At 40.2% G+C, this 19,038-nt stretch overlaps 1 protein-coding gene across 4 annotated transcripts in view; it reads left to right on the forward strand.

Annotated features, from left to right (window-relative positions):
• Positions 1–19,038, forward strand: part of TNPO3 (transportin 3) — a 102,986-nt gene that overhangs the window by 27,216 nt on the left and 56,732 nt on the right. For all 4 annotated transcript variants that reach the window (XM_033193887.1, XM_033193888.1, XM_033193890.1 and 1 more), the window contains 3 exons: positions 11,049–11,249; positions 12,151–12,224; positions 14,050–14,206. In XM_033193887.1, coding sequence (XP_033049778.1) covers positions 11,049–11,249; positions 12,151–12,224; positions 14,050–14,206 — 432 coding nt within the window. The remainder of the gene's footprint in view (positions 1–11,048; positions 11,250–12,150; positions 12,225–14,049; positions 14,207–19,038) is intronic.

Here is a 19,038-nt window from a genome sequence, read left to right on the forward strand (position 1 = left end):
GTTGTTTAATTTCCACATATTTGGGAAATGTCTAGTTTCTCTTTTGCTGTTGACTCCTAGTTTTATTTAATTGTGATCAGAAAAGATATTTTGTATGATTTCAGTCTTTGAAAATGTATTAAGACTTACTTTGTGGCCTAACGTATCAGTCTTTTTAAGGAGTGGTATTACATTTCTTGTTTCCGTCACTGGGTCCCAGCTTGAGAGTTTGGAGTATTTACCAGGGCTCCTCTTCGATATCTCTGAATTCCAGTTTTGATTTCCCCAGTCTTGTGAGGATGTCCAGAGATCTTCAGCTTCTTAGCCTCTTGTCTTCCACTTTCAAATTGGCAAATGCCATGAGGGGAAAAGTGGAGCCGAAGAGTGAACTGAACTCTATGCTCTTCCATTCCTTTCTCTCTGGGATCTGCGGCCTCATATTTTAGCTTTGGTGTCTTTAAAAACGTTCTTTGTTGGGAGTATTTAGTGAATCTTTTTTCTTTCTTCTTTTCTTTTTTTTTTTGAGACCGAGTCTTGCTCTGTTGCCCAGGTTGAAGTGCAGTAGCGTGTTCTTGGCTCACTGCAACATCCACCTCCTGGGTTCAAGCGATTCTCCTGCCTCAGCCTCCCGAGTAGCTGGGATTACAGGTGCGTGCCATCACACCCGGCTAATTCTTGTAGTTTTAGTAGAAATGGGGTTTCACCATATTGGCAGGGCTAGTCTTGAACTCCTGACCTCAAGTGATCTTCCTGCCTCGGCCTCCCAAAGTGCAGGGATTGCAGGCCTGAGCCACCGCGCCTGGTCTTAGTGAATCTTTTCTGGTAGTTTATGAATTGGTGTAATAATACCAGATGGTCTGTTATAACCAAAGTTGAAACACCTGATAAATGTTATGAGCGAGGTAGCATTATTGTTTAGGGAGCATATGGACATGAAACTAACTCCTGTGTGTTATTAAAAAGCTTTGCTACCTTTTCTAAACAAATTTTATAGAAAAAAGTCTTACAGGCCGGATGTGATTGTTCATGCCAGTAATCCTAGCACTTTGGGAGGCTGAGGCAGGCAAGCCCAGGAGTTTGAGACCAACTTAGGCATTATAGCAAGACCTGTCTCTACAAAAATTAAAAAAAAAAATTAGCTGGGTGCCGTGATGTATGCTTGTAGTCCCAGCTATGCGGGAGGCTAAGGTAGGCAGATCACTTGAGCCCAAGAATTTGAGGCTACAGTGAGCTGTGATGGTGCCACTGCCCTCCAGCCTGAGTGACAGAGAGAGGACCTGTCAAAAAATATTTACAAGATCTGTATCACTTTTTAAAAAATTGAATATAAAGTACAAGTTATTTTTAATAAAAAGGTAATTACAAAAGACATTTTAAAAATAATCAAACAGCTGGGTGCAGTGGCTCATGCCTGTAATCCCAGCACTTTGGGGGACCAAAGCAGGCAGATCACCTGAAGTCAGGAGTTTGAGACCAGCCTGGCCAACATGGTGAAACCCCGTCTCTACTTCTAAAAATACAAAAATTAGCTGGGTGTGGTGGCACATGCGTGTAATCCCAGCTACTTGGGAGGCTGAGGCAGGAGAATCTCTTGAACCTGGGAGGCGGAGGTTGCAGTGAGCTGAGATTGTGCCATTGTACTCCAGCTTGGCCAACAAGAGTGAAACTCCTTCTCAAAAAAAAAAAAAAAAAAAAAAAATTCAAACATCATCAAAGGTGCTTGAAAAATAAATCTCCTGTGCATCCCTACCCTCCAAGTTAACCAGTTTTGCATCTCTACCTCTAAAATTACTGGTTTGCCCGGGGGTAAGTAATTGTTTTGTTTTGTTTTTTTTTTTTTTGCTTCTGCCCTTCATTTTTGAGGTCTCTACTTTTAAGGAGATAGAAATGTTTAAAGTCAGAAGTACAGATAATTGAGAATGATACGGTTGGTGTTTTCTGCTAGTTTCTATCATTTAGTTTCTGCACAATGTGGCCCTGCACAAGCAATTTTTTCCCCATGGGTCTTGACCCTGGTGGATTGACAGGTGGATTTCATTTGGGAAAAAGATTTTTTTGTGCCGGGCGCAGTGGCTCACGCCTGTAATCCCAGCTCTCAGGGAGGCAGAGGCGGGAGGATAGCTTGAGCCCAGGAGTTCAAGACCTGCCTGGGTAATACAGCGAGACCCCGTTCTTCACAAAAAGAAAAAAAAAGATTTGTTTGTTTGTTTGTTTGTTTTGAGACAGAGTCTCACTCTGCCACCCAGGCTGGAGTGCAATGGTGCAATCTCGGCTCACTGCAACCTCCACCTCCCAGGTTCAAGCAATTCTCCTGCCTCAGCCTCCTGGGTAGCTGGGACTACAGGCACACACCACCACGCCTGGCTAATTTTTGTATTTTTAGCAGAGATGGGGTTTCACTATGTTGGCCAGGCTGGTCTAGAACTCCTGACCTCAGGTGATACACCAGTCTCGGTCTCCCAAAGTGCTGGGATTACGGGTGTGAGCCACTGCGCCCAGCCTACATTGGGGTTTTTATTGTTGTTCTGTTTTGTTTTCTAAATGTAAACACAGAAACACAATGCAAATGTGTAGCTTAGTGAATTACTATATACGGTTGTCCTTTTAACCACCACCTAAGTCAAGAAATAGAACTTTGAGCACAGTGGTTCAAACCTGTAATCTTGGCACTTTGGGAGACCGAGGCAAGAAGATTGCTTGAACCCGGAAGTTTGAGACCAGCCTGGATAACATAGCGAGACCCTGTCCCTTTTTTTTTTTTTTTTTTTTTTTTTTGAGACGGAGTCTCGCTCTGTCGCCCAGGCTGGAGTGCAGTGGCCGGATCTCAGCTCACTGCAAGCCCTGCCTCCTGGGTTTAGGCCATTCTCCTGCCTCAGCCTCCCAAGTAGCTGGGACTACAGGCACCCGCCACCTCACCCGGCTAGTTTTTTGTTTTTTTTTTTTTTTTTTTTTTTTAGTAGAGACGGGGTTTCACTGTGTTAGCCAGGATGGTCTCGATCTTCTGACCTCGTGATCCGCCCGTCTCGGCCTCCCAAAGTGCTGGGATTACAGGCTTGAGCCACCGCGCCCAGCCGACCCTGTCCCATTTTTATAAAAAAAGAAAAGAAAAGAAATAGAACTTTACTGGCCATTCCACTCCGGAAGCTATTCTTGTACCATTTGACATAACTGCTTTCCTCCCCATAAAGGTAACCACTGTCCTTTTATAATAATCTTTTGTGTTTCTTTATAGTTTTATACTTAGTGGCTTAGTGGGTCCAGCTGGTTTCTTTTTTTTTTTTTTGAGCCGGAGTTTTGCTGTTGTTGCCCAGGCTGGAGTGCAGTGGTGCAACCTTGGCTCACTGCAGTCTCTGCCTCCTGGGTTCAAGCAGTTCTCCTGCCTTAGCCTCCTGAGTAACTGGGATTACAGGCACCCACCACCATGCCCAGCTAATTTTTTGTATTTTTAGTAGAGATGGGGTTTCATCGTGTTGGCCAGGCTGGTCTCGAATTTCTGACCTCAGGTGATCCACCCGCCTTGGCCTCCCAAAGTGCAGGGATTACAGGTGTGAACCACCGTGCCCAGCCTGTTTTTTAATATGTTTTCTGAGTGTCTTAATCTGCAGGTTCTCTCTCTGTTAATTTTTTTTTTTTTTTTTTTTTTTAAGACAGTCTCGCTCTGTAGCCCAGGCTGGAGTGCGAAGTGTGATCATGGCTCACTGCAGCCTTAAACTCCTGGGCTCAAGGGATCCTTCCCCTCAGCCTCCCTAGTAGCTGGGACTAAGGGGCATGCCACCACACATGGCAGATTTTTCAAAAATTTGTCATAGAGACAGGGTCTTGCTTGTTACCCTGGCTGGTCTCAAACTCCTGGCCTCAAGCGATCCTCCTGCTTTGGCCTCCCAGAGTGCTGGGGCTACAGGTGTGAGCCACAACACCTGGCTTCTGTAGATTATTTATCTGTTGAACTATCAGGGCCATTTGACTTGTAGAGTTTCCCACAGTGGATTTTGCTGATTTTATTGTCATGATTCAGTTCTACTCTCCTTTGTTTTTCCTGCAGATTAGCTGCTGGATCTAGAGGCTCAATGAGGCACAGATTTGATTCCCTTGTTATTGTGGTATCTCCTTTCATCAAGAGGCATATAGTGTTTGGTTTTCTGGTGGTTCTGATTGTTTACCACGATGAAGCAGATTACCCCAAAACTTAAGTGATTTGAAATAAAAACTATTTTATTGTATCTCATAACTTTGTTGATCAGGAATTTGAGCGGGCTCAAATCAGCATCCGGGATGCTGATTATGCTGCTTCGGTTTTCATCCATTTGGTGGCTGAGCTGGTCTGGAGGTTCTAAGATGGCTTCATTTACATGCCTGACAGTCTGGTGGGAATGACTGGAAGCCTGGATTCAGTTGGGCCCCTCTAGCTTTCCATGTAGTCTCAGGGCTCTTCCACGTTCTCTCCAGCAGAGTAGTCTTAAGTTTTTACAGGCAGTGGCTTTCCTCAGAGTAGTGTTCAGGATACCAAGGCAGAAGCTCCAAAGATTCCTTTGACTTAACCTTGAAAGTCCCAGAATGTCACTTCCTGCCATATTCTGTCAGTTATGCAAGGTATCAAGGCCAGTGCAGATTCAAAGGCATGTAGAGTCTACCTTTCAGTGTAGGATTAGCATTATATTCACAGCTATCTTTAATCCACCTCATTCTTTTTTGTGTGTGATGTAACTAGCTGTTATTGTTCAGTGCTTAATTCATTAATTGTGGGTTGTGAAGTGTTAATATTCTAAATCTGTTATTTCTTTACTTACATGCTGTTAGGTTAGTGCCAAAGTAATTGTGGGTTTTGCCATTGTAATACTTCTATAAAGAGACTCTTCTCATCTGTTAGGTTACTTAGGAGTACAGTTTATATAGGAAAACCAAGATAAATACATGATTTTTTCCCTTGTAAGATAATGAGTTTATATCTGCTTGTAATTGTTACCAAAAATGGCCTGTGGTGGCCAGTTTGTTTTTTCCTTGTATCCCTCGCTGAATCCGAAATTGTCCTGTCTCTGGCCAGCTGGTTGCCTCCTTGGCTCCTCAGTACTTTTGAAATGACTCTAGTAGTCTTATTGTCTTCTGTCCTTTCTAGTATGACAAGATGTATCATGGGCCTATCTTGTATATTTAATATTGGTATCTTTTAGTGGGAGATTGAATTTAAAGGCTACAATGTAGGCGCTAGGGATGCAAGTTGTTATTGAGTTGGACAGTATGTTTAGGGCTTTCAGTGGATAGAGCTAGGGAATTGTGTATATTTTATACATATAGTATATATAAATCATCTACGTGTGTGTATACATATGTAGAAAAGTAGGTATATAAATAGTGGGTATAAGTACTTAAAGGTAAAATATCTCATGAATTTATATTGCCTTTTCAACTACAGCACTATAAAGTTTTTAACTTAAGCCTTTTTATGTCTGCACTTCTTTTCTTCCATACTGAGAATCCAGGTTGTGAGGGACACAGACGGTGATAGAATATCTCATAATTACTCAGTAGCTCTGTCCCACATTAGCCTAGTCAGTAGCCTCAGACTAACAATACTAACACTACTACCATCAGTATGTATACTGAAAACAAGCGTAGTTTTGCATGTGCTCTCCCCTTTCTTCCACACTGTCTGTACAGAGCTTGTAATCATTACATACCATTTCTCTTTTGACCTTCATTTATTCATCACTGTTGTAATAAACTATGGTTAATATTCACCCCCAGTCCTTACATTGATGCCTTGTTCTCTCTAATCAGTTTGATTGTCCAAAGCTCTTTTTTTTTTTTTAAAGCAGATTGTTTAGGAAGGGCTTATAGGAATAATATCTACATTCTTGCAAGTAACAGTTTCTGGCCTTTATAATTGAAAATCAGTTTGACTTGGGGCCGGGCGCGGTGGCTCAAGCCTGTAATCCCAGCACTTTGGGAGGCCGAGACGGGCGGATCACGAGGTCAGGAGATTGAGACCATCCTGGCTAACACAGTGAAACCCCGTCTCTACTAAAAAAAAAATACAAAAAACTAGCCGGGCGACGTGGCGGGCGCCTGTAGTCCCAGCTACTCCAGAGGCTGAGGCAGGAGAATGGCGTAAACCCGGGAGGCGGAGCTTGCAGTGAGCTGAGATCCGGCCACTGCACTCCAGCCTGGGCGACACAGCGAGACTCCGTCTCAAAAAAAAAAAAAAAAAAAATCAGTTTGACTTGACATAAAATCTTTGTCACATTTTCTTTCTTAGCATATCTTTACCATGTTCTTTCATTTTCTTCTGCCATGAAGTATTCAAGTCAAAATAGATGATAATCTAATTTTTTCCCTTATAAATCATTTACTCTTTTTATATAGATGTCCAAATTATTTTATTCTTTTTCTTTAAGTATATTAATTTTACCAGATTATGTCTCAGTATTGGTTGTTCTGGGTTGGTATTTTTAGGTATATGATATAGTCTTTCAATGTATAGTTCCATGTCTTTCTCCCTTATCACCCAACATTTCAGAAACCTTTTCTGTTTTTTTTTTTTTTTTTAAGAGATGGGGTCTTTCTCTGTCACCCAGGCTGGAGTACAGTGATGGGATTATATTCATGTATTTACCCTTCCTCTTTTGATAACTTTGATACCAAATTTTTTAAATTAAAAAAAATTTAGTGGCAGGATCATAGCACACTGTAACCTCAAACTCCTGGGCTCAAATGATTCTTCCTCCTCAGCCTCCTTAGTAGCTAGGACTACAGGCACACACCACCACACCCAGCTAATTTTTTAAATTTTTGTAAAGGCAGAATCTTGCTGTGTTGCTCAGGCTGGTCCCACCTCCACCTCCTAAAATGCTGGGATTATAGACGTAAACTGCCTTGCCCAACTAGGAACGTTTTCTTGAATTACAGTTTTTGATAATTGTTGTGTTTCCTTGTTTTGATTTTCTTCTTCAGAGATCTCTGTTGTCTAGATGTTAGATCTTTGCCTCTGTTCAATATTTGTCATTTCCTCTTGAATCTTTAAAAAACTTTTTTTTATTTAAAAAAACACTCCTTTTCATGTGTTTCTCTTAAGACATTATCTGATGTGTTTAGTCACAGTGAAATTCCTCCTAGTCTTCATCTCTGAAGGGATTTTCTTCTTTAATTTCTGGTTTTTTCCTGAGATTTTTACCACATTTCTGAAATTTTCCTTCCCAATTCTGTTCTTCCGTGTCTTGTATCATTTTCTTAATGTTGTTTAGCTCATTTTGAAATAATAGGCTAGGTTTTTAAACCTGTTTTTCTGGTCTTCTTTCCTCATAAGGTGTTACTCTGCTTATTTTCTCTTTCAGCCATGTATGACGTTTGACCTCAGTTGGTTATTTTCTGTGAAATTAGTTTTTCTGAATTTCTAGAAGGAGGTTTGATTAAGGGTAATACTTTCAACCTTTTCTTCCTTCATCTCTATTATACTTGTCCTATATTATTTTGGTTTTTTTTCACAGCAGTTTTTCCTCAGTTGGGGTCTTTTCCTCACTGTTTGGTTTCAAGGTTTTATAAAGGCTAAACTGTTGGCATCCCCTTCACACTTATACTCACTGGCTATTGGATTGGGTAAAACCTCCTCCATTTTCTTTTTTTTTTGAGACGGAGTCTCACTCAGCCGCCCAGGCTGAGTGCAGTGGTGTGATCTCGGCTCACTGCAACCACCGTCTCCCGGGTTCAAGTGATTCTCCTGTCTCAGCCTCCAGAGTAGCTGGGATTACAGGCACCCGCCACCATGCCCAGCTAATTTTTGTATTTTAGTAGAGACGGGGTTTCACCATGTTGGCCAGACTGGTCTTGAACTCCTGACCTCAGGTGATCTGTGTGCCTCAGCCTCCCAAAGTGCTGGGATTACAGGCATGAGCCACCGCGCCCAGCCCAACCTCCTCCATTTTCAACTGCCATCCTCAGATTGGCTCCTTGTACTTTCTAGTGAATCTCTATTGGTTCTTGGTGTTTCTCTGTTCTTAGGTCCATTAGACACCATGTTGTTTGCCTCTGCTTCCACATTTACTGAGACTAAAACTACACAGATCTTACAGATGTCACTGGCTTGTCTCTTTCCACTTATATTTTGGGGTTCTTGTAGATACCCTTGGAAATAACTAGACAACACCTAATTTTGTTGCTGTCTAATGCTCTGTTTTTATGAGGGATTTGTGGAGATTGGCCGAGACGGGCGGATCACGAGGTCAGGAGATCGAGACCATCCTGGCTAACACAGTGAAACCCCGTCTCTACTAAAAAATACAAAAAACTAGCCGGGCGAGGTGGCAGGCGCCTGTAGTCCCAGCTACTCGGGAGGCTGAGGCAGGAGAATGGCGTAAACCCGGGAGGCGGAGCTTGCAGTGAGCTGAGATCCGGCCACTGCACTCCAGCCTGGGCGACAGAGCCAGACTCTGTCTCAAAAAAAAAAAAAAAAAAAAAAAAAGCTTTGTAGAATCTTTTTGCTGTTTAAAAATATATTGGCTAGGCATGGTAGCTCACGCCTGGAATCCCAGCACTTTGGGAGGCCAAGGCAGGAGGATCGCTTGAGTTTAGGAGTTCAAGACCAGCCTGGGCAACATGGTGAAACCCCATCTGTACAAAAAATACAAAAATTAGCTGGGTGTGGTAGCAGACACCTGTAGTTCCAACTACTAGGGGGCTGAGGCAAGAGGATCTCTTGAGCCCAGGAGGTCGAGGCTGCAGTGAGCTGAGATCGTGCCACTGCACTCCAGCCTGGATGACAGAGTGAGACCCTGTCTCAAAAAATAAAAAGATATTAATGTGAGCAAAGTAAAGATATTCTGATGGTATATTAAATCATAGGCGTGCTTGGATTACTGGTTAATCAATGGCTAAAAACTTTGGAAGATTTTTTACTTGAGAAAGGAAAATTGGTGCTATTAGTACTACATTAATTCATTAAACATTTGTTGAATACATTTGAGACACGATGCTTGGACTAAAAAGTACAAAAATTAGCAAAATATACTATATCTGTAAAGAAGTTAACACCTCATGCTTACTTTGTACCCCTTATTTCATCGAAAGCTAATGTTGGGGTTTTTTGGTGGGGGGTGGAAGGAGCGGTTTTTTTAAAAACAGGATGCCTGTTGCCTGGGCTCAAGCAATGCTCTCGCCTCAGCATCCCAAGTAGCTGGGACCACAGGTGCATGCCACCATGTGCAGCTAATTTTTTATTTTTTATTTTTTAGTTCTTTTAGACACAGTCTCACTCTGTCACCCAGGCTGGAATACAGTGGTGCAATCTCGGCTCACTGCAACCTCGGCCTCCTGAGTTCAAGCTATTTTCCTGCCTCAGCCTCCTGAGTAGCTAGGATTACAGGAGAGCGCCACCACACCCGACTAATGTTTTTGTATTTTTAGTACAGACAGGGTTTCACCATGTTGGCCAGGCTGGTCTTGAACTCCCGACCTCAGGTGATCTGCTTGCCTCTGCCTCCCAAAGTGGTGAGATTACAGGCGTGAGCCACTGTGCTGGGCCCCAGCTCATTTTTTAAATTTTTTGTAGAGGCACGGGGGTCTTGTCAATGTTGCCCAGGCCAGTGTCAAAACTTCTGGGCTCAAACAATCTTCCCCCTTTGGTCTCCCAAAGTGCTGAGATTATAGGCATGAGCCACACGCCCAGCCTAAAGCTAAGTTTTATGTCAGTAAATCTGTAATTAGGAAATTCAGGGTCTTTATTTTCCATTTACTTTAGGAACTTGTATAAGCCGTTTATTCTACCTATTTCTATATCTTAACTTGCTTCATATCTATCTTTGGAAAGATCTTGAAGGATACACAAGGGATTGTGTGTTACTTGTGAAGAGCTCTGTCTTCATAAGAAATTGACTCCTTCTCTTTACAATATACACTGTTCCTGAATTGAGATTGAAATTTTTTTCAGTCCATTATTGCCAGTCCATATTAGTCTTCTTCCAGAGGCTGTTTAGCATAGAATTGGATTAGAATTAATCTAATTAATTAGTTGTCTACAATCTACTGCACGATTTTGTTTACAAAGTTGTCTTCAAAATATGGCTCCCCTTTATAGTTGTGACTAGCTACTAGAGACCAGATTTTATACTTTGGTTCTTTTTATTATGTCTGTAGATAAGTTTATTTTTCTATTGAAAATGATTTCAGTAGCCTGTGTAGCACATTGCCGAGTAGTAATTCATCAGAAAATAATTGAAGGGACCAGGCACGGTGGCTCATGCCTGTAATCCCAACACTTTGGGAAGCCGAGGCAGGAGGATCACCTGAGGTCAGGAGTTCAAGATCAGCCTGGCCAACATGGTGAAAATACAAATATTACTAAAAATACAAATATTAGCTGGGTGTGGTGGTGCACATCTGTAATCCCAGCTAGTCGGAAAGCTGAGGCAGGAGAATCACTTGAACCTAGGCGGCAGGGGTTGCAGTGAGCCTAGATTGTGCCACTGCACTCCAGCCTGGGTGACAGACCAGGACTCTGTCTCCAAAAAAAGAAAGAAAATAATTGAAGGATGTGAAATATTTACTTGAGCCAAGATAGTTTTTCTTCTGTTTTATCAGGAACTAATAATTGAAATGTAGGGCTACTGAGACCAATATAAAATATATTCTTATATTTATAGATATATTAAAACAGCTTCTGGATTCAATTCTTAGAGTGAACAAAGCTTTATTTTAAGCAAGAAAAGAGAAGAAACATCCAACCATAGATTAGGACTGGAAATTATACAGTGACATTTTAGTTTAGTGGAGACTTTTGGGACATTTTTCTTCATATTCTTGACACCCACACAGTCATTCAAATCAACAAGATTGTATCTATTAATTTAACTGATAGTTCTCATGCCTTCCTAGAATTAGTCAGATTTTAGGTAATTACTTTGTTGAACAGAGCATACAACAATGTATTTTGAACTGTTGGCTGAATTACTGGGTAAATTAGCTTGTCAGATTTTTCTTTCTTTATACGTTGGTCTAAATATGTTTATATAAGTATTGAGATTGTGGCATTAAAATTAGAAAAGTAGTCTTCTTTAAGACATCTTTGTCTAATACACTTTCAGGTTCATGCATGGGAGATCTCAGACCAGTTGTTACAGATCCGACAGGATGTGGAATCATGCTATTTTGCTGCACAGACCATGAAAATGAAGATTCAGACCTCATTTTATGAGCTCCCCACAGACTCTCATGCCTCTTTACGGGACTCATTGCTAACCCATATCCAGAACTTGAAAGACTTGTCACCTGTCATTGTAACGCAGGTAAACCCTGTGCTTCTCATTAGAGAAATTTGTATGGCCATTTGGATTTATCAGGATTATTTTAATTGGTATTGCTAGGCCATGTGAGGTAATGTTAACTTCATTACAGATGTACTGCTGTATTCTTGTAAGTGGATAGAAAATGAAATTTTTAATCTTTTGTATTAATCTTAGAGTTCATTTGGTTTTGAACTAACTTAATACCAGAAGTGGTTAAGGTGAGTATATGTTTTCACAGGCATGCTAGGTCAGAGGTTTAGGTAGTTGCCTTTTAAGAAATCTTTTCTGGGCTGATTGGCTTTAGTAAAGGTCTCATGAATGAAAGGTTGAACTAGAGCATCTGTCCTTTTCCCCCTTGGACAGGGAAATACATTAGATAGGAAAACCGGAAGCTTCTGTGAGTACATACTCACATGTGTCCTCTGCCTGGCATAGAAGTGCCCTTGAAGAGGAGGCTTTTGCTTAAGTCTTCAAGATGAGAAATGGAAAGAGAAGGGAAATGGCAATCCATTATTTGAGAACTGAGTCAAAGGTCTGACTTTGTTAGTAGCTTTGACCTTTGGCATAGTATAATTTATATGTCTGTGAAGTTCTGTGGTATTGCCAAATAAAAGTAAATATTGATATATTTTGAGGAATGTCCATACTCTGTTGTTTAACTTCTTTTCTGTTTTTTTTTCTTTAATTTTTAAAAGTTAACTCTTAAATTTCAGCAATTTATAGCTAACCCAGAAGAGTTTACATCAGATACATATAACTGAAGGTTGGGAGAAATGGGGGAGGGGAGGTTAGTCTTAGTTGTTATATTGTTTGGAAGAAATGTAATTTCTTTGCTTCCCAATTAATATTTATTGTAACCCTATTTCTGTTAATCTGTCTTCATTTATTCTCTCTTATTCAGCTGGCTTTAGCAATAGCAGATCTTGCCCTACAGATGCCTTCCTGGAAGGGATGTGTGCAAACACTGGTGGAAAAGTAAGTAATTTGTATTGACTGTATATTAGCATTTGGAATTGCCATTAACCTACACAGAGAAATTTGTTGGCAATAGCTAGATGTTTGACTATTTCCCTGAACTCTTAACATAGAATTGTATTATTAACCTTTGTTAGATTAAGTGAAACTTACCTAAAATTTTAAATACTACTGAAATATATTGTGTGGGATGTAAAAGACTAGTAATTTATGTAACACACACTTCTTGAATTAATTGCAGCAAAGTCTTTTATTGCCTTGTGGATCACTCTCACTAACTGGCATGACAGCCATTTTGTAAAAATACAGAATTTAAGAGTACATTAAATGAGAAGTTGTTATGAATACATGTTTTTACTAATTGGGGTTTGTTTCACGTTTATCAGAGGGACAGTATTCTTTTTAGACACACAGAACTTGCTACTTTGGAACAAGTATTCCTTCTGGGTCCTGGCAAGATAATCTTGATATTTGCTTGCATTTGGTTGGGAAGTTATTTTTGAACAAAGTAGATGTACTTTTTACTTACAATGTAGTGTGTCATTACAGCCTTTTATGGATAACTTTTTATTTATTTTATTTTATTTTGAGCTGGAGTTTCACTCTTGTTGCCCAGGCTAGAGTTCAGTGGTGCAATCTCGGCTCACTGCAACCTCTGCCTCCCAGGTTCAAGTGATTCTCCTGTCTCAGCCTCCCAAGTAGCTGAGATTACAGGCATGTGCCACCATGCCCAGCTAATTTTTATATTTTCAGTAGAGGCTGGGTTTGGCCAGGCTGGTCTCGAACTCCTGACCTCAAGTGATCTGCCCACGTCAGCCTCCCAAAGTGCTGGGATTACAGGTGCGAGCCACCTCACCCAGCCTGTATAACTTTTCTAAAAATTATTTTTATTTTTTTTGAGACACAGTCTTGCTGTGTCACCCAGGCTGGAGTGCAGTGGCACAGTCATGGCTCACTACAACCTCAGCCTCAACCTACCGGGCTCAAGTGATCTTCCCACCTCAGCCTCCTGAGCGGATAGGTTATTTTTTAAAGAAAATTTTTATTGGGGAAATTGACACATGCTCCTTGAAAAAATTCTAACAGTATGGAAGCGAACCCCATCCTCTCTCCCTATCCTTATATATTGTTTTTGAAACAGGGTCTCGCTCTGTCACCCAGGCTGAAGTGCAGTGGTGTGATCATGGTTCACTGGAACCTGCAACTCTTGGGCTCATGAGATCCTTCTGCCTCAGTCTCCTAAGTAGCTGGGATTACAGATCCACACCACCATGCCTGGCTAATTAAAAAATTTTTAATGTAGAGACGGTCTCCCTGTGATGCCCAGGCTGGTCTCAAATTTGTGGGCTCAGGTGATCCTCCTGCCTTGGCCTCCCAAAGTGCTGGGATCATAAGCATGAGCCAGCACACCTGGCCCTTAACCCTGTATTTTACAAGCAACCACTATTAACAATTGGCTATGTAGAGTTTCCTTTATGCATTTTAAAATAAATAAGTGCATATATATTTTAATGTACAAATACCTGTGTATTTGTTCACCCATATTCAATATGTTTCATACATGTTTTTCACTTACTACGTTGTGGACATTTTTTCATGTTAGGACATATAGATATCACGTTCATTATAATGGCTGTTTCATTGAAAAACTGTCCTTTTTTTAATCTTAACTGATTGTGAAGGACATTTATGTTTATATCTTTTTTCTCTCCTTAATAGTGGTGGGAATGCTGCTTTTGTTGTGAGTTACTCTGATGGCTGTTATCTTACGTGATTGTGTATTTTCTGGCTATAAATAACATATCTCCCCTTTTTTCTTTTGCAGATACAGCAATGATGTTACTTCTTTGCCTTTTTTGCTGGAGATCCTTACAGTGTTACCTGAAGAAGTACATAGTCGTTCCTTACGAATTGGAGCTAATCGGCGCACAGAAATTATAGAAGATCTGGCCTTCTACTCTAGTACAGTAGTATCTCTATTGGTGAGTAAGTTTGAAATACTAAGTTGCTGCATAAAGGCAGAAAACCATGATGGTTATTTTGTAATCCAATTGCATTATTGTGAAATAGCTTTCTTTGCAAAATTTAATGATGATGCTTTGGCATTTATGTAACACCTTACCATTACAACATACTTTCAGAAACTATGCTTTTTAAGTTTCTGTATAATCCTCTAAAGGTGACGTTATCTCTTTTATGAATGAAAAATGGACTTTAGAGTTACACAACTGTTAATTCAGAATTTGAACTAAGGCCATCTCATTATATATCTTGTGCTCTTCTACTGCTTAATGCTCCAAACTGCTGACTGTTAATAAAGGATCATGCAAAGGGAAGTGTGTATAAACCTACTTTACTAAGAAAGGATCCTTCCTGTTTTTTTTCTAATTGATACATGAGAGTGGTACATATTTGTGGGGTTACATGTGTTACTTTTATTTTTTGAAACAGGGTCTCTGTCTCCCAGGCTGTAGTACAGTGGCATGATCTCAGCTCACTGCACCCTCCCCTTCTGGGCTCAAGTGAACCTCTCACCTCAGCCTCTTGAGTAACTGGGACTACAGGTGTGCGCCACCATGCCCAGCTAAGTTTGTGTTTTTTTTTTTTTTTTTTGTAGAGATGGTGTCGCTTCATGTTGCCTAGGCTGGCCTCGAACTCCTGACCTCAAGTGATCCGCCTGCCTCGGCCTCCCAAAGCTCTGGGATTACAGGCGTGAGCCACTGTGCCCAGCCAGTGAATTATTTTTATCCAAGTATATAATATGTGATGATCAGATCAAATCAGGTGATGATCAAATTGAGATATTCATCACCTCAAACCTTTATCATTTCTTTGTGTAGGGAACATTCTAAATCTTCTCTTTCAGCTATTTTGAAGTACTCAATAAATTATTAACTATAGTCACTTGTTTGTGCTGTGTAACACTATAACTTATCCTTTCTATTCAGCTGTATTTATGTACCCATTAATCAACCCTTCTTCATCCTCCCTTCCCCATTACCCTTCCTAGCCTCTGATCACCATCATTCTACTCTTTACCTTTATGAGATCCTTTTTTTTTTCACTCCAACATAGCAGTGAAAGCATGCGATATTTGTCCTTCTGTGCCTGGCTTATTTCACTTAACATAATGTCTAACAGTTCCATCCATATTGCTACAAATGACAGGTTTTTATTCTTTTTGTGGCTAATGAATATTTCACTGTGCACCTATACCATTGTTTCTTTATCCATTCAGCCATTGATAGGTACTTAAGTTGATTCCATATCTTGGCTCTTGTGAATAGTGTTGCAGTAAACATGGGATTGTAGACATCTTCATGACATACTGGTTTCTTTTCTGGGTATTTATCCAGCAGTGGGATTGCTAGATCATATGGTAGTACTATTTTCAGTCTTTTAAGGAACTTTGATACTGTTTGTCATGACTGTACTACTTTACATTCCAGAGCGTTCCCTTTTCTCTGCATCCTTGCCAGCATTTGCTATTGATCTTTTGCCCTTTTTTTAATCTTTTTTTTTTTTTTTTGCTATTGAGTTGTTTGGGTTCCTTATATATTGTCATTATTAATCTCTTGTTGGATGGGTAGTTTGCAAATATTTCCTCCCATTCTGTAGGTTGTCTCTTCACTTGGTTGATTGTTTCTTTTGCTGTGCAGAAGCGTTGTAGCTTGATGTAATCCCTTGACTGTTTTTGCTTTGGTTGCCTTTGATTTTTAGGTCTAAGAGATCTTTGCCCAGATCAATGTCCTGCAGCATTTCCCTAATGTTTTCTTGTAGTAGTTTTACAGTTCACATCTTGCATTTAAGTCTTTAATCCATTTTGATTTGATTTTTGTATATTGTGAGAGAGAAAAGAAAGGATCCTCTCTTAAAGATGAACTGAAATTTTGAGAGGGAGGTGATAGAAGATTTTACTTGACCTTTTGAGGAGTATCCCATTATGGATGAGCTAATACACATTTTTAAAAGAATTAGATGTGATTAAGCTCCTTTCAGTTAGTCGACATTTTTAATACTCTAGAGCAGGAGTGGGTAAATCTATAGTTTATGGGTTGGCTGCCTCTTTTTGTAAATAAAGCTTTGTTGGAACACAGTTATGCCCATTTGGTTATATTTTGTCTGTCTATTATTTTGGACTATATCAGCATAATTGGCTATTTTTCACAGAGACCATATGGCCTGCAAAGTGTAAAATATTTATCTGGTTCTTTTTTTTTTTTTTTTTTTTTTTTTTTGAGATGGAGTCTCGCTCTCGCTCTGTCGCCCAGGCTGGAGCGCAGTGACTGGATCTCAGCTCACTGCAAGCTCTGCCTCCCGGGTTTACGCCATTCTCCTGCCTCAGCCTCCCGAGTAGCTGGGACTACAGGCACCCGCCACCTTGCCTGGCTAGTTTTGTGTATTTTTTAGTAGAGACAGGGTTTCACCATGTTAGCCAGGATGGTCTCGATCTCCTGACCTCGTGATCTGCCTGTCTCGGCCTCCCAAAGTGCTGGGATTACAGGCTTGAACCATCGCCCCCAGCCTTATCTGGTTCTTTATAGAAAATGTTTACTGGTTCCTAAAGTACATGGTAATAAATTGATTAGCCCATATCTCATTTGTAGGTCTTTATAGTCCAGCTTAATTTTCTCAATAATGTGGTTATACAGCTTGAATATCCCTTATCAAACACTTCTGGCTTGGGACCAGAAGTGTTTAGGGAAGGGCAAAAAAAGTAGTATTTGGGATTTCTGAGTTTTTTAAATTTTGTAATATTTTCATTATATTTACTGGTTCAGCATTCCTAATCTGAAATGCTCCAGTGAGCATTTTGTTTGAACGTTATGTTGGCACTGAAAAACTTTTGGATTTTGGAGCATTTTGGAGTTTGGATTAGGGATACTTCACCTATAGTAAATTATTTTTCAGAGATGTGTTTCAGTACAGCAAGATCATAGATCTTTTTGTTTGAAAAAAATTAAAATTCTGTTAAAAATTGTGTTCAATTTTGTATTAGAAATTCATTGGAGGGCTGGGTGCGGTGGCTGACCCCTGTAATACCAGCACTTTGGGAGGCTGAGGCAGGCGGATTACTTGAGGTCAGGAGTTTGAGACCAGCCTGGCCAACATGGTGAAACCCCATCTCTACTAAAAATACAAAAATTAGCCAGGTGTGGTGGCACACTCCTGTAGTCTCAGCTAGTCAGGAGGCTGAGGCAGGAGAATCACTTGAACCTGGGAAGCGGAGGTTGCAGTGAGCCAAGATTGCGCCACTGTGCTTCAGTCTGGGCGACAGAGGGAGACTCCATCTCAAAAATAAATAAATAAATAAATAAATAAATAAATAAATAAAATAATCCTTTTAAGTTAAATATATGTTTCTCACTTAGCCATTTATTTTAAAGAAATCGTTTTATGGAAAATTAGAAAATATGGACAGCAAATTACATTCAAACCATCTGGAGATCATACAGTTAACCCTTTCTTCTATGAACATACTTCTTTATGGACATGTTTTCAGGTATTTTAAGCCCAAATGCAATTATACTTTACTTATTCTTCTGCATCTTGCTTTTTCAGTCATCTGCTTATCTTTTCATGTTAGTAAGTTTTCATATCATCTGATAAACCCAGACCATATTCACATTTCACCAGTTGGTCCTAAGATATTCTTTACAGGCCGGGCCTGGTGGCTCATGCCTGTAATCCCAGCACTTTGGGAGGCCAAGGCTGGCAGATCACAAGGTCAGAAGCTCGAGACCATCCTGTCAACATGGTGAAACCTTGTCTCTACTAAAAATACAAAAATTAGCTGGGTGTGGTGGCATGCACTGTAGTCCCAGCTACTTGGGAGGCTGAGGCAGGAGAATTGCTTGAACCCAGGAGGCAGAGGTTGCAGTGAGCCGAGATTGCACCACCGCACTCCAGCCTGGGTGACAGAGTGAGACTCCGTCTCAACAAAAAGAGAGAAAGAAAAAAAAGTTATTCTTTACAAAGAATATCCAATCTATAACTATGCCTTGTATCAGGTTCTTAGTCACAGTCCCACATCCTGTTCCTTCTTTAAAATGACATGACTTGTTGAAGAGATTGTACCAGTCGTTTTATAGAATTGTCTTACCTTTATGATTTTCTGATTGTCTCTTCTTTGTTTCATTTAGCTTGTTTTTTTTTTCTCTGTATTTCCTCTAATTGGAAGTTGTATCTAAGCAGCCCTTCTCAGTAGGGGTTCCTCAAGAGAATTAAACCTAAAGCTTTCATTATATGTAATGAATTCTTTCCTCTACATTAATAATGGTTCTAGCTATATACCACCCTTAGGGTAATTAAGAAGATAGGCACTCAGATAATTTTCTGAAGGACTTAATTCTTATACAATAAACTTTTTTGTAGCTATAGAGCCTCACTATGTTGCCCAGACTGGTCTCAAACCTGGTCTCAAATGATCCTCCCTCCTTGGCCTCCCCTAATGATGAGTTACAAACATGAACCACCACACTTAACCTATAGGATTTAATTCTTTCCTAGGATCCTGATTGAGAAAAACTGAGAGGCTTGGATGATTAGTTTTTAAAAGTTAAACATTTTGGGATAGAATATATCATAGGTACTTGATGCTATGTCTTAGTATATATACAGCATTCAGTTGACCTTCTGTTAGTGATGCTAGGGTTGACCACTGGATTAGGATGAAAGTCTGATCCTTCCATTTTTAAAAGTCACCTTCCTCCTTTGTAATATAATGTAGTTTGTGTGATGGAAGCTTGTTATTTTATGAATGTTCAATTCCCTGTCAGACTTTAGCCTAATTATTTTACATTCCAGTAGATAA

Source organism: Trachypithecus francoisi, unplaced genomic scaffold (assembly GCF_009764315.1).
Source record: "Trachypithecus francoisi isolate TF-2019V2 unplaced genomic scaffold, Tfra_2.0 Lachesis_group4, whole genome shotgun sequence".
Taxonomy (NCBI): Eukaryota; Metazoa; Chordata; class Mammalia; order Primates; family Cercopithecidae; genus Trachypithecus; species Trachypithecus francoisi.